The 24,679-nt window shown below is 48.0% G+C and overlaps 2 protein-coding genes across 2 annotated transcripts; both read left to right on the top strand.

The window, feature by feature from the left end:
* Nucleotides 1–482: 482 nt before the first annotated feature.
* On the top strand, nucleotides 483–3,670 carry ANKRD34A (ankyrin repeat domain 34A). Its single transcript, XM_077753707.1, has 2 exons — nucleotides 483–662; nucleotides 1,207–3,670. The coding sequence occupies exon 2, from the start codon at nucleotides 1,320–1,322 to the stop codon at nucleotides 2,826–2,828; it is 1,509 nt and encodes a 502-aa protein (XP_077609833.1). The 5' UTR covers nucleotides 483–662; nucleotides 1,207–1,319; the 3' UTR covers nucleotides 2,829–3,670.
* On the top strand, nucleotides 2,936–24,679 carry LIX1L (limb and CNS expressed 1 like). The gene is made up of 7 exons (XM_077753356.1): nucleotides 2,936–3,006; nucleotides 5,187–5,260; nucleotides 14,395–14,558; nucleotides 17,515–17,655; nucleotides 23,149–23,244; nucleotides 23,573–23,650; nucleotides 23,978–24,679. The coding sequence occupies exons 1-7, from the start codon at nucleotides 2,936–2,938 to the stop codon at nucleotides 24,218–24,220; spliced, it is 867 nt and encodes a 288-aa protein (XP_077609482.1). The 3' UTR covers nucleotides 24,221–24,679.

Below are 24,679 nucleotides of genomic sequence, written 5' to 3'. Positions count from 1 at the left end.
CCAGGGAACTGAGGTTCAAGTGTATCTGTGCTGTGTGTTCCGTTTAGGAGGAGGTGGCGTGAGGATGTACCGCTGTCTGGCTCCGGCCCCCCCTCACATGTAAACTACAACAAGGAGGCAACCAGATCCCTTGCTTCTCTCTGTGCAGTATGGACTCCGGCTGGGGATCCCAATCGCCTCTCTCCACCTCTCTGCACAGTGTGCCATGTGCTGTGGGTAGCAGGGCAGGTCTGGCGTACAGGCGCGCATAAACGCCTCAAGCGCGGAAAATGGGGCTCTGTTCGTGGAAGAATTGGGATGGTCCCAGTCTGGATCGCGGAGGAGTCTCCTGAGGAACATTTAGGTTTGTTGGGGCTGAAGGGAGGTCGGCGAAGCAAGAGAAGTCAGGATTGGAGCCTCTAGGTTTTGAGGATTTTTGTGTGCATGGGTGGGGGAACGGTTTGGTGCCCGACGCCCCCACCNCCTCCCAAGCAGGCGCCGTGCCCGGGGCGCACCGGGAGGAGGGACCAGGATCCGGTGCCGGGGCGCAGATACTGACACCAAGGGAATCCAGGTGCCCCTCCCCACGCCATGTGGGCCCCCGGGAACCCGGTTCCGCCACCCCTGCTGCCCCATGGCCTTGGCCTCAGTCCTGGCCCCTTGGAGATCCTGCGGACATTCAGGTATCTATTTGGGCGCACAGCCTGGGAGGGAAAGAGCAAGGAGTGATGGGGGACATAGCAGGGGCAAAAGAAACCCCCAATTCTCCCCCCACCCGTTTTAGGTCCCAAATGCCAGCTGCTTCCCTCCCCCCACTCAGTTTTTGGGGCTGTGGCAACCTAAAAGAGGTTAGGAATGGGAATTATGTGTGTGAATGTATGGGTGCATGTGTGTGGGTGGGTGGCGTTCAGCATCCTAGGAAGGGGTATTCCAAGTGCGGATACGAAAAGGGGGATGCGGGAAAGGTCTGATAAGCCGTGGGGTGAGGGTGGGGGTGCGGTATCCTTGCGCGTGCACGTACGCATTTGCACGCGCGCTCGTCCTTCAATGCGGGTGCACCCTTCCCACCTCCTCAGGCATGCGCTGGGGGGAGGGGGCGGCTCAGAGGCATGAGTTAGAGGAAGGACTGTGTGCCGTGCCGTAGAGATCTCCCCGCGCCGTATCGGCCCACCGGTGCCTCAGTTTCCCCGCCTGAATCCGTCAATCAGATCTCTCTCTTTCTCGCAGGGATTGGCTTCGCCACTGAGCCCTCGGGCTTCCGCCAGTCACCACCCCCACGCCCCTAGACCTCGGCGGGCCCCAGTCCCGGCTCCATTGGTGCTTTCGCCCCAGCCGCAGCTATGCTGCACACCGAGGGCCACGCTCTTCTTCGGGCCGTGGGTCAGGGTAAGCTACGCTTGGCCCGTTTGCTTCTGGAGGGAGGCGCCTACGTGAACGAGGGTGATGCCCAGGGTGAGACTGCGCTAATGGCGGCCTGTCGGGCCCGTTACGACGACCCCCAGAACAAGGCACGCATGGTACGCTACCTCCTGGAGCAAGGCGCGGACCCCAACATCGCAGACCGCCTGGGGCGCACCGCGCTCATGCACGCTTGCGCCGGGGGAGGGGGCGCCGCCGTGGCGTCGCTGCTCCTTGCCCACGGCGCAGACCCCTCGGTGCGAGATCACGCCGGCGCCTCGGCGCTCGTCCACGCCCTGGACCGCGGGGACCGCGAGACCCTTGCCACGCTGCTGGACGCCTGTAAGGCCAAGGGCACCGAGGTCATCATCATCACCACCGACACCTCACCCTCGGGAACCAAGAAGACACGGCAGTATCTCAACTCCCCACCGTCCCCGGGGGTGGAGGACCCTGCTCCCGCCCCTCCCAGCCCGGGGGTCTGCACATCGCCTTCGGAAATCCAACTGCAGCCTGCGGGAGGAGGAGGAGGAGGCGGGGGAGGAGGACGGGCGCTGCTATCTCCTCGCGCTCAGGAAGAAGAGGAGAAGCGGGACGTCTTCGAATTCCCTCTTCCTAAGCCCCCCGAGGACCCCTCCCCTTCTGAGCCGCTCCCCAAACCCTCCCGTCACCCTCCAAAACCACTCAAAAGGCTCAACTCCGAGCCCTGGGGTCTAGTGGCCCCTCCTCAACCCGTCCCGCCCGCGGAAGGGAGGCCGGGGATCGAGCGCCTGACCGCCGAATTCAACGGCCTGACCCTGACCGGTCGACCCCGGCTTTCCAGACGTCACAGCACTGAAGGCCCGGAGGACCCGCCTCCGTGGGCGGAGAAAGTGACGGGCGGGGGTCCTCTCTCGCGCCGAAACACCGCGCCCGAAGCTCAGGAGTCCGGCCCCCCTTCGGGGCTGAGGCAGAAACTGAGCCGCATGGAGCCGGTGGAGCTCGATACGCCCGGGAATATCTGTCCCGACTCTCCGGAGTGCGGCCGCCCGTCGCTGGAGCGCCGCCGGTACAGCGCCTCCCCGCTGACCCTCCCTCCGGCCGGCTCGGCTCCCTCGCCGCGCCAGTCCCAGGAGAGCCTGCCCGGGGCCGTGTCTCCGCTGAGCGGCCGGAGGCGGAGTCCCGGGCTGCTGGAGCGGAGGGGCTCGGGGACGTTGCTCCTGGACCACATCGCGCAGACGCGGCCTGGATTCCTGCCTCCGCTCAATGTCAGCCCCCACCCTCCCATCCCCGACATTCGCCCCCAACCCGGAGGCCGGGCGCCTTCGCTGCCCGCCCCTCCCCAGGCGGGGGCGCCGGCCTCCCCTAGGACCAAGCGCAAGTTGGTGAGGCGCCACTCGATGCAGACTGAGCAGATCCGCCTGCTAGGGGGCTTCCAGAGTCTAGGCGGGCCCGGGGAGCCGGGGCGCTGAGAGGAGTGAGAGGAGTCAAGGAGGGTGGGGATCAGGACCTTGATGGGACAGGTGGGAGAACCAGCTCACACACACACCACGGACACGGGGGTCTCTTGCATGTGCTCATGGGCACGGTACACGCACACGAGGGTACAGAAAGTGTCCATAAGCACAGTACTCTTATTCGCAGAGAAGGGTAAGTACTCTATTTACTGGGCATACTGACACACGCATTCCTGTCCTGGTCACTTCACATGCATATGGGAATTACTTGGGGACCCATCCCTAGGAATGGCACACACAGGGCCACTTGTGCTAGGGCCCCCCGTGGGTCCCAAACTCACTTGCATCTGTTCAGAAGCAGTAGGGAGCCCCTACCTATGGGGTGTCTCCAATCTGTTTGCCCTCTTGCAAAAGCAATCCCCTGCTTTCCATGTATGCCCTGCAACGCAGCTCCTTCATGACTCTGCACACTACGCCCTGTTCCTGAATATCCTACTCCCTTGTGTAGGTCTTGCTTCTCTCTCCGGGCCTGGCTCCTTTCACACCCTGCTTCAGCCCTAACCACTTTTCAGGATCTCTTCTTCACTTTTCCTTGGGGGTTTCCTGCAGCAATCCCCAGCCTCAGTTCTGCTGCTGCCCTTCTTGCTCTCAGCTTTACTTCTCAGCTTCCTGCCTTTTATTCCCACCTAGTCCCCCTAACCAATCAACAGGTTGTCTCATTTTCCCAGGGAGTGGGTCATGGGCTCGACGCTGCTCTTCTGTCTGAGCTTATGAACACCCCCACTGGTAGACGTGGGGAGTAGCCCTAAATCACTCATCTCTCCACTTGACATATCAAATAAATGTGTTCAGAAGTCTCTGTTTTGTCACTTCTGCCTGAGGGTGTGGGGTATGGGGAATGAGGAATGGGGAGGGAGGGTGATGCTGAGTATATCTCAAATGATCTAGGGGATTCTTAGAGGATCCAGCCACCTTCTATGCAGGAGACCAACTGTGGTTGCAGTAGAAAAAGCGTCCTGTGTCCTGAAGGTTTTAAGGCATTTAACAGGCTTTCATCTGCCCTGTCTCTAAATTCTTTAAGATTTCTGCAAAAGTATATCCTACAAAAAGTACTTCCCTCCATTATCAACACATATAGCCCAGTAGATTAACTGCCCCTCTTTCAAGGTTCTTATTTTGTGACTCTTCCCAGTTATTCTTTGGGGGTCTAATTTTCATCTCACCAGGTGCGTTTCATCCGTTTTTTTTTTTTCTACTTCTGATTTTCATTTCCCCATCCTGAGCCACTGCAGGAGGGGGAGGGGGTAGAGAGAAGTATTACCTCACCTAGGTAAAAATGGCATAATGGTCTACTGACAAAGGATGTGTGTATGTGCATGTGTGTATGTGTATGCATGTGTGTGCGTGCGTGTGTGTAGGAGTAATCACAGGAACTCAGCCTGACAGGTCATGAACAAGGGTAATTGTATTAATCTGCCCCCAGACTTCTCAGTTTTCTGATTTCTGCATATATTCTAATTCTTTCTCACTCTAATGGGAGGTTAAGGGAGCAGCCCATTCCACTCTTCCTTACTGTTTCTCCCAACTCAGAATAGGTGAAGTCAGAAAATTACCTAGCATGTGGTATAACTAAAATATCAAAATATTGGGAATCAGAAGGCCTACACCTGAATCCCTCTTTCCCGTCTCCTAGCTTTAATTTTGGGCAATTTATCTAGCCTCTCTGAGTGTCCCTTTCCTTATCTGTAAAATAATAAAATCTAGGGGCTCACCTGGGCGGCTCAGTCAGTTAAGCATGTGACTTTGGCTCAGGTCATGATCTCAAGGTCAGTCCCTAGGTTCAAGCCCCACAACAGGTCTCCCTCTCTCTCTCTGCCCCTCCCCCACTCACACTCTGTCTCTCTCAAAAATAAAACAGAAACAAATTTAAAAAATTATAAGGGGCGCCTGGGTGGCTTAGTCGGTTAAGCGTCCGACTTTCGCTTAGGTCATGATCTCGCGGTTCGTGGGTTCGAGCCCCGCGTAGGGCTCTGTGCTGACAGCCAGCTCAGAGCCTGGAGCCTGTTTCAGAATCTGTGACTCCCTTTCTCTCTGACCCTCCCCTGCTCACGCTGTCTCTCGCTCTCTCTAAAAAAAGAAAAAAAAAATTATAATCTAGTTAGTCATTGTGACTATTAAGTAAGACAATGCACTTTAAGTACATTGCCTAGTGTCTGACATAAAATAAGTATATGCTCATTAAATGTATCTTTCCTTGTTTTAGCTCCACCAGCCATTGCATGTGATCTTGGAAAAGTAGAGGTGGGGAGTAACTCCTGAGTCTTGTTTCCTCATCTACATCTATAACGTGAAATCGTTGGACAAATGATNCAGCCCCGCGGTGCTGCGGGAGGCGGTGGAGGCCGTGGTGAGGAGCTTCGCCAAGCACACGCAGGGCTATGGCCGAGGTGAGTCTGCGGCCCCGGCCTCCTGCGGGACACCCTCTGTAAAGGAGCCTTGCTGCCAGAGTCCTCCGGATCGCTTTTCCTGGCGCGGAGCCCTCACATGCATTTCCTTTTGGGGAGTTTTCTTCTGGGCTACACACACACACATACACACACACTCTCTCTCTCTCTGTCTCTCGCTCGCTTATACACCCCTCTCACCACCTCCTCTTTATTGAGGTACTGCTATAGTCTCCAGGGACTATAGTCTCCTTTTTACAAATAACAACCCTCTTTTCTTCCCAGCCTTTTCTCCTTTAGAAATGGAGTTCTTCCTGTAGCTTTCCTACCTTAACATCTCTTTGCCTTTGAGGACCAGCCTGCATTGTGTAGGATCCTATCCTTTCTTTCCAGTGCAAGGCATTTCTCATCCGTTCGCCCTCAATCTTCCTTCTGTGATCTCGGCCATTCCTGGGCTCCCCCTGTTAATTGATTCCACCTCCGTGATCTTTCTTTTTAAAGATTTTTGTTTTTTAAGTTATCTCTACACCCAACGTGGGGCTGGAACTCACAACCCTGAGATCAAGGGTCATGTGCTCCAATGACTGAGCCAGCCAGGTGCCCCTTTCATCTGTCTCCTTAACCTTGACTTTTGAATTCTTTCCTTACTTGTCCTCACGCTGAAATTTCCAATGCAACTTCAGATTTGCTGGGGGAGTTAGGTAGTGCCTTCTCAAGTCACTTAAGATTGTGCTTTTAAATCTGGAACCGCCCCATGACCCCTTAGTACCTCACTTTGGTGTCTTTTTAAGTACGGAGCCTCACAACTCCGGCCTCTCTGTCTGTCTGGCTCTGTTTTCCTGGCCCTTTCCCAGGAACTGAGGCTAAATCCCAGGCCTTGGCTCTCTCAATGTTAAATTCTGTGGAAATGAGCCAGGCAGAAACCCTATTTCCATTAGAGGTCTTCATCTTACAGCTGCCTAATTTCTAGGCCTTCCAAGAAGGGGAATGTGAGGATTTTCTTTGTTGTTTTTGTTTAATCAGTGCAGAATTTCCCGAGTTTGGACTCCAGGTTTAGAGTGTAACAAGGAACACAATGTAGTGAGAGGTGTGGGATACAGAATTTACGTCTGGAGTTTCTGAGATGTCACTTTTCTTCTGCTTGGGTAAATTCTGCCTCAGCTGAAAGCGACCGTGTCTCTAACCTTCTCGTTGAACAATAGTGCAGAGAAAGGTTGCAGGGCTTTCTTTGTAGGCAATAATGCCTTTCCCCCCCCCTCCCTTCCTATGAAAGTGTAGTGAAAAGAGCTTACACAGATTTCAGAATCAGACACGTGTGGGTTAAATCCCAGATGAAATCTCTGTCACTTGCCAGTTATGTTTTGGGGGAAGCGACTTAACCTCACCAAGCTTCAGTTTCCTCGAGGATCACAAGGGGGTTAAATGAGCTATTGCATCTGACACCTAACAGATACCTTGAAATGATGAGTATTACCTCAACTCTATTGGTTCATATATATCCTTGAAAGAAAATACCTCACTTTCTCCCATTCTTAGATCCTGACAGTGGAAATCGAAAGATTCCCATGAAAACAGATTTTTAGATCCATTTTGCTCCATGTGCCTAGTGAGTCGTTTACTGTCGGTTTCCTTTTGTTCTTCTACAGTTTGGACTCCTACCTGGTGGGGCTGGCCCTCTGCTAGGTGCTGGGAATGCAGATGCGTGTGATTCTGAAATTCATCATGAGGGGGTAGCGTTGTTTGTCGAGTCTAATTCCTGGATTTAACAGGGCTTCGTGATGGAAGTGCCATCAGCTATTGTCCCGCTGCTCTCAGGCTCTTTGAGACCAAGGGAAGGTCTTTGCCTCTGGGCGTGGGAGCAGTCACCCTAAAATGATCCCTTCCTCTTGGAAACCTATAGGCATTTATTAAAATTGTAGGGGAGCGTGCCCCTTTTCTTGTCTGTGTTACCTGGAAAGCTTCTGATTTGGCATCTAAACCGAGTGTACTGTAAAAACTGCCTTCATTTCCTTAGACAGGATGAAGGAGCAAGGGGATTTTACTGATGAAGCCTTCAGACTCTGCGGCAATTCCTTCTTCCAACCTCCCTACCTCCCACCACCCTCCTCATTATTCCTGAGTCTCTCATTTCCAGTCTGGATGTCCCGCCAGGACTTCGGGAGACTTTGACAGATAGTTCAGCTCCGGGCAGGCAGACTCTGCCGGTTTGGCTCAGAAGTCCTCCACCACATGGAATCACTTATCCTGCTTCAATTAATAAGCAAAACTGCCATTGGCGTGAACCCACATACCCTTGTGACTGATGGCATGGTGTTCGGGGCCTGGCCCTATTTCCCTGAATAGAGTTGATCTGAGCCCAGACCATCATCTGACCCAGCAATGCTTTACCGTATCATCTTTTTTTTTTAATTTATTTTTGAGAGAGAGAGAGAGAGAGAGAGAGAGAAACAGCACGGGCAGGGGAGGGTGAGAGAGAGAGGGAGATACAGAATCCGAAGACAGGCTCCAGGCTCTGAGCTGTTAGCACAGAGCCCGACACCAGGGCTTGACCCAACAAACTGTGAGATCATGACCTGAGCTGATGTCAGACGTTTAACCGGCGGAGCCACCCAGGCGCCCCTACTGTATCATCTTTAATTCACGTCCTTCACCTTCTTCTTGACTGTTCCAGGGTCACCTTTTCCAGTCACTGTCTTCAGATTTACCAGCATTCATGGAGGACCTCAGCGTTTATTTTAAAAACGCAAAATCAAAAAGCAAAACTCTTCTGTTATTTCACCTGTTTGTCCAAATCTCTCCCCCACCTCCACCCCCAATCCCCTTCCCTGCAAGGTACACACACAACTCAGTATGCTGTAGGATTGTAATCAGCTTGTAGGGCACAGGGTTTGGAATCCGAGAACCTGGCCCTGTCACACATGGCTGTGTGATCCCCGCTAAATTGCTTAATCTCTCCAGGCCTCTTCTGTTTCGTTCATTGGACAAATGTTTATCAGTCACCAGCTGCTGTGGTGAATGAGACAGATACCCAGCCCCCTGTCTTCATGGAGCTCGCAGTCCACTTCACGGAGTCTGTGTGAAGGTTGATGGTACAATAAAGCAGGGCAGCACAATAGAAAGAGGGTCAGCTTTGCGGCAAACAATCCTTGGTTCTAAATCCTGGTTTTGCCACCGTGGCCTGTTCCCTAACTTGTTCACTTTATCTTTGTTTAGTGTTTTTATTTTATTAAAGTTTATTTATTTTGAGAGAGAGCATAAGCGGGGAGGGGCAGAGAGAGAGGGGGAGAGAGAGAAAATCCCAAGCAGGCCCCGCGCCGTCAGTGTAGAGCTGGACGGCTGCAGGGAACAAACCCACAAACTGGGAGATCAGATCATGACCTGAATCAAAATCAAGAGTCGGACGCTCAACAGACTGAGGCACCCAGTCTTGAGGGGCACCTTAAGATTTGATTTTTAAAAATTAAAAAAAAAATTTCNGGTCAGAGAGAGAGAGGGAGACACAGAATCAGAAGCAGGCTCCGGGCTCTGACCTAGCAGTCAGCGCAGAGCCAGACATGGGGCTTGAACCCACGAACTGTGAGATCATGACCTGAGCCGAAGTCGGATGCTTAACCGACGGAGCCACCCAGGTGCCCCAAGATTTGATTTTTTAAGAGGTGCCTGGGTGGCTCCGTTGGTTAAGCCACCGACTTCGGCTCAGGTCATCATCTCACGGTTCACGGGTTTGAGCCCCACGTCAGGCTCTGTGCTGACAGCTCGGAGCCTGGGGCCTGTTTCAGATTCTGTGTCTCCCTCTCTCTCTGCGCATCCCCTGCTCACACTCTGTCTCTCTCTCAGAAATAAATACATATTAAAAAAAAAAGATTTGATTTTTTAAGTAAACCCTACACCCAACGCGGGCGCAAACCGGCAATGCCAAGATCAAGAGTTTCCTGCCCTTCTGACTGAGCCAGACAGGTGCCCCAGCTTGTCCACTTTTTGAAAAATGGGTCTTATAATACTTACCTTGATAGTTTTGTGTGGAGTAAATGAGATACCGAGTGTAAATCACACAGCACCTAGTTAGTACTCAAAGAGCCGTTGCTATTATTATGTATTTGGAAACCCTCTGAAAACTGCAGGTGATGGGTATTGGTAGCATTACCATTTCCTTTGTCCCTGTTTACACGTGGCTGGCAGTCTCTAAAACCGGCATGATTGACTGAACGACCAAGTCACTTTCCTTGCTCTGTAACTTCTGCATGGCCCTCTGCAAACCCATATCCTAGGAATTATTGCTCCCTCTTTATATCCCCAAATGGGTACGTGATTGGAGGTGCTACCCAGCTACTCCACTAGGTGGAACAGGTGAATCTTGCGTGGTTATTTTCTGTTTGATGGTTGCTCCTTTTCTTCAGAATCACAGACAGCTTTTCTGCCCATAAGTGACTGTGGAGGCAAAAGCCTGAATATTTCCAATTTGGGGAATGTTGGATTAGACCTTGTGTCAATTTCCTGTAGCTGCTCTAACGGATTACTGCAGATTTGGGGGATTAACATAACAGAAATTTATCTTCTCACCATTCTGGAGGCGAGAAGTCCAAAATCAGTATCAGTGGACCCAAATCAAGGTGTCAGCAGGTCTGTGCTTCCCCCCCTCCCCCGCCCCCTAGAGGATCTAGGAAGAAACTGTGTCCTTGCCTCTTCCAGCCTTGGGGCTGGGGTGGGGGGGAACTGTCAGCATCCTTGGCTGGTGACTGCATCGGTCTGATCTCTGCCTCTGTGTTCACACTGCCCTTCCTCTTCTGTGCTGCATCAATTCTCCTTTCCTAAGGACCCTTGTCATTGCATTTAGGGTCCACCCAGATAATCCAGGATAATCACCCTATCTCAACATCCTTAATCACATCTATAAAGTTTTTGCCACCCGCAGTGACATTAACAGGTTCTAAGGAGGAAGGACATTTTAGCAGGGGGCGTTATTCATCCTACCACAGTCCTCTCCGAAAGTCACTGTCATCTTGCACCCCTTCTTTCCAAAGAGTCTAGGCACTGTGGGCTAGTCAGAGGCATATTCTACAGGTTGAAAATAGGAAGCGTCAGATAGAATGTTGTTAACCAGCTTCCCTATCTTCATCATACTGTGAATTAAACTGGGCCAGCCTATTCTCGCCAGCCTGTATGATCAGGGAGAATCTTCTCATTCACCTCTCAGTTGTATTAGCTGTTTTTTAAACAGAGTGAGTGAGAGGGTGAACATGCACACGCGTAGGAGGAGCAGGAAGAGAGGGAGACAATGATCCAAAGTGGGCTCTGCACTGACAGCAGAGAGCAGAGAGCCTTGAGATCATGACCTGAGCTGAAGTTGATCGCTTAACTGACTGAGGCACCCAGGTGCTCCTGCATTAGCTATTTATCTGTGCTCTCTCACCACAAAATTGTATTTATTTTTATGATAGAAATTTTTTGGGGGAACCTAAGTGGCTCAGTCAGTTAAGTGTCTGACTTCAGCTCAGGGCAGGATCTCGCAGTCCGTGAGTGTTGGGCTCTGTGCTGACAGCTCGGAGCCTGGAGCCTGCTTTGGATTCTGTGTCTCCTTCTCTCTCTGCCCCTCCCCTGTTCATGTTCTGCCTGCTCTTTCTCTCAAAAATAAATAAATGTTACAAAAAATTTTTAAAAAATAAAAATCAGTGAGTCTTTGAGGAGTTTCCAATGCAGATCACAATGAATTGCTTTTCTCCTGAAATTCCCCATTTCATCCATTTCTGAAAGAAGACTCCCTATCTCCGTTGGCTTTGAATAATCGTTAAAAAATAGTCCTGGATGGTGTACCGAGAGGGATTTCACATAGAATGGACATACACTTCTTAATAGGACCTTCCCGGTGACGATGGTTTCCTCCCCTTTCTCTTTATTTCCGTATTCTCCCTGTTGTTCGCATGTCAGGAGAGCTGTCGCCCAGCGCTTTGTGCTAAATTGTCTCAGAGGGATCTGGGGCTGAAAAGACCTCAGTGGAAGGAACACAGATGGCTAAGCTTTCTGGGCAGCAGTGACCTTTGAAGGGGCCCTGCCAGCACTAAGGGTGGGAAAGACCAAGTTCCCATTTAACGCTGCCTTTTAATGGGAGAATGAACATTCTAAAAAGTCAGTGAAATATAGGGTGTTAGGAAAGAGCTTTTGCAGCTTTCAAACTCTGGCCCGTTCAGTTGCAGAGCAGGGAGATAACAGTTACTATCAGCCACTGGGTTGGGGACACCTCGCTGGCTGGCGTTGCCTCCACCATGAATGAATAGAGAGAGCTGTGTACCTAGTAAGTGCTCACATTTTCTGCCTGATGCAGAGGTGACAGCCATGGAAACGTGCTATTCATATCTCCTGCTGCAGGGGCACAGCTGACTGACAGCCTTGAGCTGCTGTCCCGTCTGCGCCCATCACCTCCTGTGCACTGTGGCCACACATCTTGCAGGCCGCCCTCGGTCAGTGATGGAGCCCATCAGGGGCTCCCACTCAGGCACATCTTGGTAAAATGTGGGGTCTCTTCGGCTTGGCGACTTCCCACTGGCCTGGCCAAGCCTTTCTTGGAAATGCAGTGCCAGCTGAGACTGTCACATCCAGACCTCCTTCCTTCCCACGCCCCTTCCGCAGCTGTGAGACCTTCAACATGGTCCGAAGCCCCTCCTTCCTCCTCCCCAGCACGTCTCTTGTACATTTATCCCGTCCTGGTGTCTTCTCCTTGGCCGACCTAACCTGACACAGTACAAAAGACTGAATGAGTCCTTGTAACTAAGAGTAGAGAGTGGTCATGTTGGAAGATAATGAAGAATGCATGTGATCGCTTACTATTATGAGGCTTTTGTTGAAGCCGCTTGAAATGTCTGGAACCCTGGAGTCAAAGTGATCCTTTCCAGAGGAAAACTGATCTCATCCTTCCTTCTGTCTGAAGCCCTTCAATGGCTTCTCACTGCTATTAAGAGAAAGCCAGTAAGCCTGCAAGGCCCACTGTGGTCTGGTCTCTGCTTCCTTTTCCAATCTCATCTCGTATCACCTTTTCCCTTGCTCTCCCTTTTTGAGCCATGCGGGTCCCTTTATTTGCCATCTTCTTTGTTGCTACAGAGCCTTTGTGGTGGTGTTCCTTCTGCTCAGAGCTCTTCCTCTTTCCTTTTTGCCTAGTGAATTCATACTCATATCTGCACTTAAATATCACCTTGTCTGGGTAGCTTTCTTTGACCTTCTCAATGAGGTCAGAAGCCCCTATGACATTTCCCATCTACCAGAGTCCTTTATAGCACTGATCGTAATTGCAGTTTTTCATTTGCTTGAGATATCTGGTTAATCTCTCTCTCCCCCTCTTTGTTTTACTTTTTAAAAAAAAATTTTAAACATTTTAAATTTTTTTATATGCCTTATTTATTTCTGAGAGAGAGAGAGAGAGAGAGAGAGACAGCGTGAGCAGGGGAGGGTCAGAGAGAGAGGGAGACACAGAATCTGAAACAGGCTCCAGGCTCTGAGCTAGCTGTCAGCACAGAGCCTGACGCGGGGCTCGAACCCATGAACCGTGAGATCATGACCTGAGCCGAAGTTGGACGCTTAACCGACGGAGCCACCCAGACACCCCTGTTTTATTTATTTTTTTAATGGAAGAGGTTTTTAAATTGGGGGAGGAGGGGGCTGTTCTGGAAAACAGTTGGAGTCAGATATTTGATTTTACTGTAATACATTAGCTGGCTGCTGTTTGAGAGATGGCAGAAGTCAAGATACTTCTGGGTCAGAGACAAAGGACTTTATTGCTCATAGTACAACAGGTACCACAAGCATGAGGTTTGTCTGCATCCATTCCCTTTGCCTCCCAAGTCTGATGTGAAGGGCTCAGGTGGATGCTTGCACAGGCCAGAGGTTGCGTTACAGAAGCAGAATGCTTAGGGGACCTGATGCTTCATTGTAAGCAGGAAGGAGACTTGTTCTTTGTCCCGGGGGGAGACATTACCTCATCCCTTGGGTTTCTTTCTACAAACACAATCCTGAGAAATGGCCCAGGTGAAGAGCAGCCAAGTCCTTGAAATCTTGGCATACCCAGCAAGACAGAAAGGAGCACAGGAGACCTCCAAAAACCACTTGTATCTAGGGAAATCCTCAGAAGAGAAACTCATGCGCGCGCGCACACACACACACACACACACACACACACAGTATTTGTATACATAACATATAAAATTCCAGGATGGAAAAGGAATCTGGCTGTGGGTGTGCTCACCAGGAGCACAGATTGGAGAAGGGCTACAACGGCCACATTTCCTTGAGTGGTAGTCCAGCGTCGCATGAAGGCTGGGGACGCGGACTCTGGAACCAAGCCAGCCTGGGTTTGAATTCTTGCTCTGCTGCTTTCTAGCTATTATATCCTTGGGCACGTTACTTAACTTCTCTGTGTCTCATTTCACACATCTGTAAAATGGGGGAGAATAAAAGCACCTGCCTTCTAAGGTTTTTGTGATTAAGTGGGTAAATCCCTTAGAGCAGTGCATGACACACCGGAAGTGTTGAGTAAACGCACTTCTTATTGAGCTGGTGGTGAGTATTCTAGGCCACCTGACCAATTGTGGAATGATCTCCTTGCATGTCGTCAGGCAGGGGTAGTGGTCTGCTGATCTGGACACTGCCGCCGATGGTTAAGTTATTCTGCTCTGGTGTCAGAACTAATCAAAATGTGAACTAGAGACACCGGGAGGAGGCGAGGCATCCTCTGGTCTTCCAGTGCCCTGGCCTTCATCAGAGTCTAGGTCGATTAGTTTGAATGCCTTAAAAAAATTTTTTTTTAACATTTACTTATTTTTGAGAGAGAGAGAGAGTGAATATGAGCGAGGGAGGGGCGGAGAGAGAGACACACACACACAGAATCTGAAGCAGGCTCCAGGCTCTGAGCTGTCAGCCCGGAGCCCACGCGGGGCTCAAACCCATGAACAGAGAGATCATGACCTGAGCTGAAGTCGGACGCTCAACCGACTGAGCCACCCAGGCGCCCCAGTTTAAATGCTTTTAAGTGGTGACAGGTGAGGCGCTAGGGTCAGACCCTTCATGTAGGTACAGGATACAGATGCCGTATTGAAGCACAGAACTGCTTTGGAGGCGTCCGGTTGCTGAAGTCAACGACTGCTCTCTCACAGTGAATGTGGTGGAGGCGCTGCAGGAATTCTGGCAGATGAAGCAGTCCCGCGGGGCAGACTTGAAGAACGGGGCTCTGGTGGTTTACGAGATGGTCCCCTCCAACAGCCCTCCTTATGTCTGCTACGTCACTCTGCCGGGAGGAAGCTGCTTCGGGAGTTTCCAGGTAAGAGTTGCGAGGTGGCGGCAATGGAGAGAAGTGCTTAGGTGCCAGCGGTGGTTTTTGCCATCACTTTGGCCATTAAGTCTCTGTCGGAAATCACATATTTGGGGACCTGAAACCAGTTCTGGGCAGATCATTCTGATGAGCACCTGAAGCTCATGTAACCACGGAAGAACCTCAGTGGCTTTTCTTTCAGCTACAGAAACTCACACCCGCTGTGGATTTGAGCAGGTGTGACTATGCCCTTACTCTGTATATCCAGAGCCCGTGTTCTAATCCGGCTGTCCAACTTCCTGCCGTCTCTTTCTGAGAACACAGAGTAATATTCACCCCCCTCCCCTGCCCCCAGCACTTTTTCCTAGGCAGTCACTCAAGAAAGCAATGTTTGTGTTCCTTAAGAGATCAAAGTGGAGGGACTATGTATGGTGGAAATAGTACCCATCTAGGAATGAGAAGATGCACATTCTCATTCCCCCCACTGCCAGCAGGGCAAATCAGGTACATTCTCTGGGCCTCAGTTTCCCCATCTATAAGATGAAGGAGATAGGTTAGATTCTTTCCTTTTTATATGTATATTTTTTTATTTTTTATTTCTAGGAGAGAGAGAGAGAGAGACAGCGTGAGCAGGGGAGGGTCAGAGAGAAAGGGAGATACAGACTCTGAAATAGGCTCCAGGCTCTGAGCTGGCAGTCAGCACAGAGCCCAACGTGGGGCTCGAACCCACGAACCGCGAGATCATGACCTAAGCGAAAGTCGGACGCTTAACCAACTAAGCCACCCAGGCGCCCCTAGGTTAGATTATTTCTAAAGTCTTTCTACTGCTAGCATTCTACAATTCTATGAAAGGGCTGTGATATACGATGGTGAAGGGTGTTGCCATTATAGGGCAAGAAGAAATTTGACTAGTGTGATTATTATCATCAGAGACGGAGTTTTTACATCACCCGTAGGTAGGTAGCCTTCTGAGATGTCAATATACAGTCTGCATAGAAATTTAGAGATGATAATAGATGTTTTGTTCTGGGTTTAAGGCTTGTAGAACCCTTAGACAAAGGTATAACCCCTGCTATGTGCTTCCACAGCACCTTGAACTTCCCTTATCATACTACTTATCATGACCTATGGTAATTATTTCACCTAGTGGATTATGCTCCATGAAGGTAGAGATTGTGTCTATCTTCTTTCTCAGTCAGTCTTAGATCCTTACCTCCGACTCACCACACGGCAAAGAGTAGGCATTTAATAAACCAGAGGCATGAATCAGGGGCCATTGCAGTTCAGTTCCTGCCTCAAACAGAAAAGTCCTAAAGAGGCTTCATTTCAAATTAAGTGACTATTTTTTTTCCCCTTAGAACCCCAACCGTTTCAGAGAAATAAATATATGCTCAGGATGACTAATGTTTATTCTTTCTCTTCTAGAAAATAAGATCTTCCTTCTCTCACCTCATCTTATTGTTGAATAAATATTTGATCATTTTAGGGTGATGCCCATAATCAGATCATTACAGTAATTTGATTTCTGTTATTTCCCCCAAAGAACAGAATTATCTGCCTTGGCCTCTTTCAGCTTATATCTTCTATACCCACTTTGGCAGATGAAATTTCTCCTGGTGGTTTTCCTCTGGGATGACCTTTCGGTAGAATGAGCACCAGGCTAGTGAACAGAGAGGCGGAAAAAGAGGAATTGCAGAAGATGACTTAGGGTTAATGTACCAAGCTCCATATTCTGTCTCAGAGAGACCTGTCAGCTAAAGAAAATCAGGAGTTATTGATATTAAGGTGGTTAAGTAGCGAACACATCCTGGTCTACTTTTAAAAACTGTAACATTGGGGCGCCTGGGTGGTTCATTCGGTTAAGTGTCAGACTTTGGCCCAGGTCATGATCTCGCGGTTCATGGGTTCAAACCACGCGTTGGGCTCCGTGCTGACAGCTCAGAGCCTGGAGCCTGCTTCGGATTCTGTGTCTCCCCTCCTTTCTCTGCCCCTCCCCTGCTCTCACTGTTTCTCTCACTCTCTCAAAAATAAGTAAGCATTAAAAAAATTAAAAATAAAATAAAAACTGTAACATTATTTTCTTCCTTTCCTCTAATCCTAATCCTAAATGACAGAAAACAGAGAGGCCTTTGAGGCAGCCAGTGATGATGAATTATATAAAGAAATACTAGGGGGATTTGAGGTTGAGTGATTTAAGACTTCCAAAAATCAGACTTGTTCTATGAGACAATTGAATGGATACAATGCAAACACGTGCATTTAAATTTTTCTTGCTTTGTTCAGGTCAGCTTTCCTTGTCCTGGCCACCCCTCTCTTCCTTGCTTCCACGGGGGGGGCGGGGGGGATAGATTTACAAATCCCTTCTTCAGACCTTGGGCTCTGGTCAGGGATAGCTCATTGACCCACTGCGTTAACGGAGGAACTTCCTACTCACAGCTAAATGTGAAGTCTAAGAATCCCAAATGGGTGCTTCTGGTAGAGACTAGAGATTTCCTCGGCAGAAGCAACCTGGACAAGATTTATTCTACTCTTAGGTCCTCGAGAGGGATGAAAACAAATTTTGCCTGTGCACAGAACAGGGGAGCAAGACACAAATTTCTACCAGGCTGGCCAGAATCTGGCTTTTGAGTAATTAATTCTGTTGACAGTTGAAGCAGGGATATTTTTTATATCCAGTGATTATATGCTGACCTCAGCAGCCTTCCTCATTCTGTATTCAATTCGGTACGAACTCTAGCCGTCTCCAGTTCCTTAATGACTTCAGGATGTTGAGTCAAAATTCTGTTTCCAAGTGCCCCAACCATTTTACAAAGCAAACCTTGGAGGGTATGCTGAACAAACCGATTTATCCAAAGGCTCTTCCAAGTGGCTTCTATCTTAACGGTTCCCTGCCACTGTCCCTTCCTCTCTCTCAGACGCACACATATACATATATTTTCTCTCTCTCTCTCTCTGTCCTGCATAGTTTTGCCCCACAAAAGCTGAGGCCCGGCGGAGTGCGGCAAAGATCGCACTGATGAATTCTGTGTTTAATGAACATCCTTCCCGAAGAATCACTGATGAGTTCATTGAGAAGAGCGTCTCTGAGGCCCTGGCATCTTTCAATGTAAGTTACTGGGAGTTGAAAGAAAAGAAGGTGGGGGATGGGAGGACTGGCTGGCTGGGAAGTCTTGTAAATCAGTGGGAATCAGAGCAGGAATTCTTGTTTTCTTTCCTGTATAGACAGGAATTTATTCTCTGTCGATCTTGCGTATCACATGTGCCCTCTATCTCAGTCACTGATGCTATGTGTATGTTTATGTTTTGTTGATATTTTGCCTCTTTTATTGTATCTCTTTGGGATCTAGAAACCTTTAATTCAAGATTTATGGAATTTTAGGAGCGCCTGGGCAGCTCAGTTGGTTGAGCGTCCGACTTTGGCTCACGCCATGATCTCACGGTTCGTGGGTTCGAGCCCCGCATCGGGCTCTGTGCTGACAGCCAGCTCAGAGCCTGGAGCCTGTTTCAGATTCAGTGTCTTCCTCTCAGCCTGACCCTCCCCTGCTCATGCTCTCTCTCTCTCTCTCTCTCTCTCAGAAATAAATAAAAACATTAAAAATTAAAAAAAAAACGATTAATGGAATTTTAGAGAGATTCCACAATAAAAACTGAGCTTGAATTTTGCTTTTCCCAATTTTGGTTTAAGACCTTACTCCCTTCTTACTTCACTGTTCTTGTTTGTTTGTTTGTTTTTAATTTTTATGACTGCTCTTATTGCCACTCATCTCCATTATCTCTCCTATTAATAAAGAACACTTTAGGGGCACCTGGGTGGCTCAGTCGGTAAAGTGGCCGACTTTGGTTCAGGTCAGAATCTCACAGTTCATGAGTTTGAGCCCCGAGTTGGGGTCTATGCTGACAGTGAGAGCCTGCTTCACATTCTGTGCCTCCCTCTCTCTCTGCCCCTCCCCTGCTGTACTCTGTCTCTCATCTCTCTCTCTCAAAAATAAACAATAGGGGTTGGGGAGAGGCGAAGGGGAGCGATGGGCGTGGAGGAAGGCACTTACTGGGATGAGCACTGGGTGTTATATGGAAACCAACTTGACAATAAACTATAAGAGAAAAAAAATAAACATTAAAAAATAAAAAATAAACATTTAAAAAGTTTTAAAAAATAAAAAATAAAGAACACTTTATAATACAGTGTCTTAGGTTTTTTTTTTTTCCTTTCAAGGAATGGGGTGGATAATCTACTTACTCTCTTTAAAAAGAATGTTCCTTCAAATGGTGATGATGATGATGATGATAATGATGACCCCAGCTAATCCTGATTGAGTGTTTACTTTGTGCCAGGGACTGTTCCAGGGTTTTCATGTGTATTTTATCTCATTTGATCATCGTCATAATGCTCTGGGATATAGGAACTGTCATTACCCCTATTTTACAGAGGACGAAGCTAAAAACATAGCAGTGAAGTTTTGCCTGAAAGGATGTAGCTAGAAAGTGGTAGAGCCAAGACTGGAACCCAGGTCGACTTAGAATTTTCTAGCTTAGGGGTACATCTTGGAAATGAACGCTGCCTTCTGTCTTCCTTCTCACAAGTTCACTGATAGGGTGAGAACATGAAAGTCAGACCAATTTTCTGTTTCTGTTCTCTTTGAAGTTAAGATGTAATTACATATACTAAACCCCTTCAGTGATCTGTTTGTGTATTTAGTATTTTTGAACACTTTAGATCATAAATTGGCTTCCCTCTGTTACCCAGGACCCATCTGATTTTCTCCCATTTCTCTTTGTCCCAGTCAGAAGTATCTACAGAGAATAAAAGCAATTTTTTTATATTGATCAAAGCCAATGAAAATTAAGAAAGTACATTTATCACTCTTAAGTCACCTAATATATTATAAAAGGAAACATTAGTTTGGATTGTAGAAAGTGATGCTTGTAAGCATGGACTCAGGGGCTGCCTGGGTGGCTCAGTCGGTTAAGCATCAGATTTCAGCTCAGGTCATGATCTCACGGTTTGTGGCTTTGAGCCCCGCATCGGACTCTGTACTGACAGCTCAGAGCCTGGAGCCTGCTTCAGATTCTGTGTCTCCCTCTCTCTCTGACCCTCCCCTGCTCACACTGTCTCTCTCTCTCTCTCTCAGAAAAAAAAAATTTTAAAAAAAGTGTCAATTTCCTCATCTGTAACAATCATACCTATCACATAGGATTATTGGATAGAAGAGAATATATTTAAGCACTCAGCCCATGTTACCTGTTTAGAGGCCTTTGGATGCAAGTTCGTAGAAAAAAATCTCACTTCAAACTGACTTAAGGGAATACATCAAGAAAGGAGATTTGTTCTCTGACAGGACAGCAAGTCCAGAAGTAGAGAAGAATTCAGGGCTGGTTGATTCCATGGATCAAGAATGTCATCATCTACTAGCCAAATTCTTTCCATCTCTCCATTCAGCCATCCTCTAGATATTGGCTTTGTCCTTTGGCTGGCTCCCTTCAGATGCAAGGGTGCAAGATAACTATAGAATTTCAGACATTAAATACAGACATAACTATATTCAGAGACAGAAAGACACCATCTTTCTTTCTTTTTTTTTTTTAATGTTTTTATTTATTCTAGGAGAGAGAGAGAGAGAGAGACAGCGTGAGCAGGGGAGGGTCAGAGAGAGAGGGAGTCACAGACTGAAACAGGCTCCAGGCTCTGAGCTGGCAGTCAGCACAGAGCCCGACGCGGGGCTCGAACTCACGAACCGTGGGATCATGACCTAAGCAAAAGTCGGATGCTTAACCGACTAAGCCACCCAGGCACCCCTCTCTCTTTCTTTCTTAAGTAGGCTCCACACCCAATGTGGGGCTTGAACTCAAGACTTTGAGAGTGCCTTGCATGCTCTACCAACTGAGCCAGTCAGGTGCCCTGAGACCTTCTTTCAGTATCTCTTTAGTGATAAGGAATCTTCTCCCAGAAACCCTCCAGTAGACCTCCTACCTCCAATGGCCATTCCCACCTTAAAACCAATTATAAGCAAAAGGGATTAGGATTTACCCACTGGAATTACAGGATAAAATCACTCTTCCCTGATAGAGATACATGGGGGATGGGTAGGTACTAGAACAAGATTAAGGTTCTACAGTAAGGAAGAAGGAAATAGATGTTGGGTAGCTCACCAGCAGTGTCTACTACAAAGTGTTGAGAAAACATAAATTATTATTATTCTCTGCAATATTTCTGTTTGACCAACCTCTCAAAACTGAAAATTTAATAGATTACTCATTAATTTCCCAGTGGAATCGCCATACTCCAGATAACATTGATTTGGGGGCACCTGCGTGGCTCAGTCAGTTGAGGGTCCAACTTCGGCTCAGGTTGTGATCTCATGGCTTATGAGTTTGAGCCCGCGTCAGGCTCTGTGTGGACAGCTCAGGGCCTGGAGCCTGCTTCAGATTCTATGTCTCCATCTCTCTTTCTCTCTCTTTCTCTCTCTGCCCTTCCCCCACTCACGCTCTGTCTCTCAAATAAACAAGCAAACAAACATTAATAAATAACATCGATTTCGTGTTAGCCATGGGTAAAGGGTACTGTCCACATTTCTTTGCTTTCAGCTTTTGTTCTTTAAAAAGCTCTGACTTGAAGACTGTATTATATTATCTTTTGACAAATCACCCAGCCTCTGTAGGTCTGAGTTTCTTCATTTGTAAAATGAATAGGTCGAGTTAAATTAACTCTTAATTTCTTTCCAATTATAGTCTAATGCTACTACCACTTATCAAGTATCCTATGATTAAATGTTTACTGAGTAAATGGAGTTCATTTCTAACCATGTTAGATGTAGAAGTGTCACATGAAGTAGATCTTCCCAACGGGTGGGTCCTGCCACTTGTGTGTACTCCAAACAGGTTATAGTTGTGCCACAATATTGACCCCCCTCAGCTCTCCGGAGACTGCGCATGGCCAGGGACAGGTGGGCTCCTCTTCCCACAGCTTCTCTATGCCCCGGTTGGCTGTACAGAGATGATCATTACTTTCTATGTACTGTATCATGGAAAACTCTGGAGGTTCTGAACAAAGTATTGTATTAGGCAAACATGAAACAGGTTCATTGCTTCAGGGCCCTTGATGCTCATAGTGAAGACTACCTTTTTCTTCCTCCCTCTAGCTTTTCTCTTTTAAGAAAGATGTTGGCCTGTTGCTTCTCATAAGCCACAATAAACATGGGTTGATCTTGTGTACTTCTGACTCCTTGTTGATTCTAGCAGAGTGAAAACTAATAATAATAAGCTAGCACATATGGTGTGCTTATTAAGTGCATGGAATGATTGTAGGTGTGATACATATACAGTAAAGCCCCGTGGAGAAGTGCCCCATAATAAGCTGAATTTGGATATAACTCGATTGGCTCTGGACTTCTGCTTCTCAAAGAGAGCAGAACCTTGGGAGGTGTGGGGCAGGGATGTGGTGCAGAATGGGCTAGAAAGAGTGGGCAACTTGTCAGGAAACAGAAAGAGAAAGTTGGGTCCCTGTGTTCCCAGAAGTCTCCTGGCTTTATTTTCCTAGATCAGGTTGACCAAAAGGTCACCAATAAACCAGGAGCTGCCCTTATTTTGGAAGTCCCAGTCAGCCCCAGGGTCTGGAATTGTCCCCAGTAATATTAAACCACCATCAGGTAGCACTAAACCAAAGCCAGGACCAGAATGGATTTGGATTGTGTAACTGGATACCAAGCCTAGTATAATAATGTACCACATTTTATATACTTGGAGTTTTTAAACCACATTTATCCCTTTTAAAATATTTTTTTATTTAATTCTCAAAACAATCTTAGAAGATGGATGTGAGAGTATTCCCATTTTACAGATGAGGAAACAGAGGAAAAGAGAGGTTAAAGGACTTCCCCAAGGCCTCAAGATGAGTAGGAGATCCAGTCTATACTGTATTGTTTTTTTGCACAGGGCAATGGATCTTAGTTCTATCCCCACAGAGTCATGTCACCACTAGAACACACAAGGCAATGTCCAAGAGGCCAAACCGCTACCCAGAATTTACTGTGCTTATGGCTCCTGCTGTTTCCCTTTAAGATGCATTTGCCCGATCATCCTCTAGGCTGGTCCAATCCTGTGTGTTAGACTCACTGCTATTTTGGCTAACTCAGGGTTCTTGTCTCTGTCTCACTGTTCCCTCTTTGGAAGACAGGGAAAATCGGATTGACCTCTGTCACTTGAGTTAATATGTGCGATGACTTTGGAGTCTTCTGGGTCTATGCTGACCAAAAGAATAGCCACCAGCCACATGTAGCTAATCAGCACCTGATATGTGGCTAGTATGAATTGAGATGTGCTGTAAACATGGAAGAGACATCAGATTTTGAAACCTTGGTATAAGGACGAGAATATAAAACTTTCTTTAAACATTTTTAGGCTAACTATAGCTAAATAATATTTTGAATATATTAGCTTAAATAAAACATGCTATTTAAATTGGTTTTGCCTGTTTATTTTTACTTGACGGTGGCAACTAGAAAATGTTAAATTAGACTGGGGGCTCGCACTGTATTTCTGCTGGACAGTGCTGCTTGAGGTCCTGAGTGAAAATCTGTCTGTCTTTTCCTTTCTTCTGTTACAGGGCAACAGGGAGGAGGCTGACAACCCAAATACAGGGATTGGTGCCTTCCGATTCATGTTGGAATCCAATAAGGGCAAGTCAATGTTGGAGTTCCAGGTACTATTCCATTTACTTCCTTGGCTCTAATAACATGGATCAACCTGCATCTATATTATATTATGTTGTGTTACGTTACGTTACATTACATTATATTATATTATATATCCTTTTAATCCCTAACTCACTGACCCTCAGTTGGAAGGGAAAGGAGGGAAGGCTAGAATATTTTTCAAAATGTAAATACCTTCCTTCCCCGAAGGGCGTATCAGAGTTGGTGTAAGAGATGCTTACACAAATACATTCTGTAAAAGGTCCCCCGTGTAATTGGGATGCAAACCCTCGATATAAAATCACTGCTCTGGCACTTCATATCATCTTCCCCCAGGAACTAATGACGGTTTTTCAATTGCTGCACTGGAATGGCAGCCTCAAGGCCATGAGGGAAAGACAGTGTTCTCGGCAGGTAAGACACCCTGTCTGTGAGAGGAGTCTCGCAGAAGGACAGCTTCGAGGTGGCTGTCCTGTTAGAAAGAAGCAGGCCTACGGCTACCAGGTTGCGAATATTGAAAGCCTCAAATTCCTGACATCTCTTCTGTTTAGATCTTAACTGTGACTCTTTGGCCTGCCTTGCTTCCCCCCCCCCCGGGACGTTTCCCTTAAGGGTCTCCTTAAAGGACTTAAGTGCCGACTCCAGTTAGGACTCCAAAGCTAAGAGTTCATAGTCCCATCGGGTCCATCTGGTAAGAACCTTGACTTTGTGGGTAACCTTCCTATTCCTGTCCCCTTCCAGGAGGTGTTGGCTCATTATTCACACCGGGCCCTGGATGATGATATTCGCCATCAGATGGCATTGGACTGGGTGAGCCGGGAGCAGAGTGTGCCGGGGGTGCTGTCGAGAGAGCTGGCGGCTACTGAGCGCGAGCTGGACGAGGCCCGGCTGGCGGGCAAGGAGCTGCGCTTCCACAAGGAGAAGAAGGATATTCTCCTGCTGGCTGCTGGGCAGCTGGGCAACATGCATTCCTCCAACTGCTAGGCGCCTGCGCACACACTCCCCACCCTCTCCGGGCTCTTTCTGATCATGTCTTTTCTAAGACTTCGTGTGGTTTCTGTACATACTTCCTCAATTTTATACTTTAAAATATAGAGAGAGATATATATGTATATGTATAAATGCTACACTCGGATTCGGATTTGCTGGGAGACCCCTTTCCTTCTAGTTTTTAGATGTCGTTTCATCAGAAACCTCGCCATTCCGCCGTGTGAAAGGAGCAGGTGGGCTTCCGGGCTTTGCTGGCTCTCACACTCCCAGCTCTGGGTAGTCATTTCAATAGCACAAAATGGTTGACAAAGTGTTCTTATAACCTAACAGGGAGTTTGAATAGGGACCGTATGCCCCGCCATCACCCTCTTTCCTGCTCTCTCTTGGACTCCAAACAGGGTACGAGCGTGAAGGCTTTGGCTTTAGTCTGTCTTGAGTTCGGCCTACTTAGTA

Source organism: Crocuta crocuta, unplaced genomic scaffold, assembly GCF_008692635.1.
Source record: "Crocuta crocuta isolate KB4526 unplaced genomic scaffold, BGI_CrCroc_1.0 scaffold620, whole genome shotgun sequence".
In the NCBI taxonomy this organism is placed as follows: Eukaryota; Metazoa; Chordata; class Mammalia; order Carnivora; family Hyaenidae; genus Crocuta; species Crocuta crocuta.
Note: the sequence above shows the minus strand (reverse complement) of the source record. Positions and strands in the feature narration are given on the sequence as shown.

What these genes read in the sequence shown, in the direction of transcription:
- LIX1L (XM_077753356.1), top strand. Translation starts at nt 2,936, where the DNA reads ATGGGCACGGTACACGCACACGAGGGTACAGAAAGTGTCCATAAGCAC. An exon ending in GCTGCTTCGGGAGTTTCCAG is followed by an intron (nt 14,559 to 17,514) that starts GTAAGAGTTGCG and finishes TGTCCTGCATAG; the next exon opens with TTTTGCCCCACAAAAGCTGA. An exon ending in AGGCCCTGGCATCTTTCAAT is followed by an intron (nt 17,656 to 23,148) that starts GTAAGTTACTGG and finishes CTTCTGTTACAG; the next exon opens with GGCAACAGGGAGGAGGCTGA.
- ANKRD34A (XM_077753707.1), top strand. Translation starts at nt 1,320, where the DNA reads ATGCTGCACACCGAGGGCCACGCTCTTCTTCGGGCCGTGGGTCAGGGT.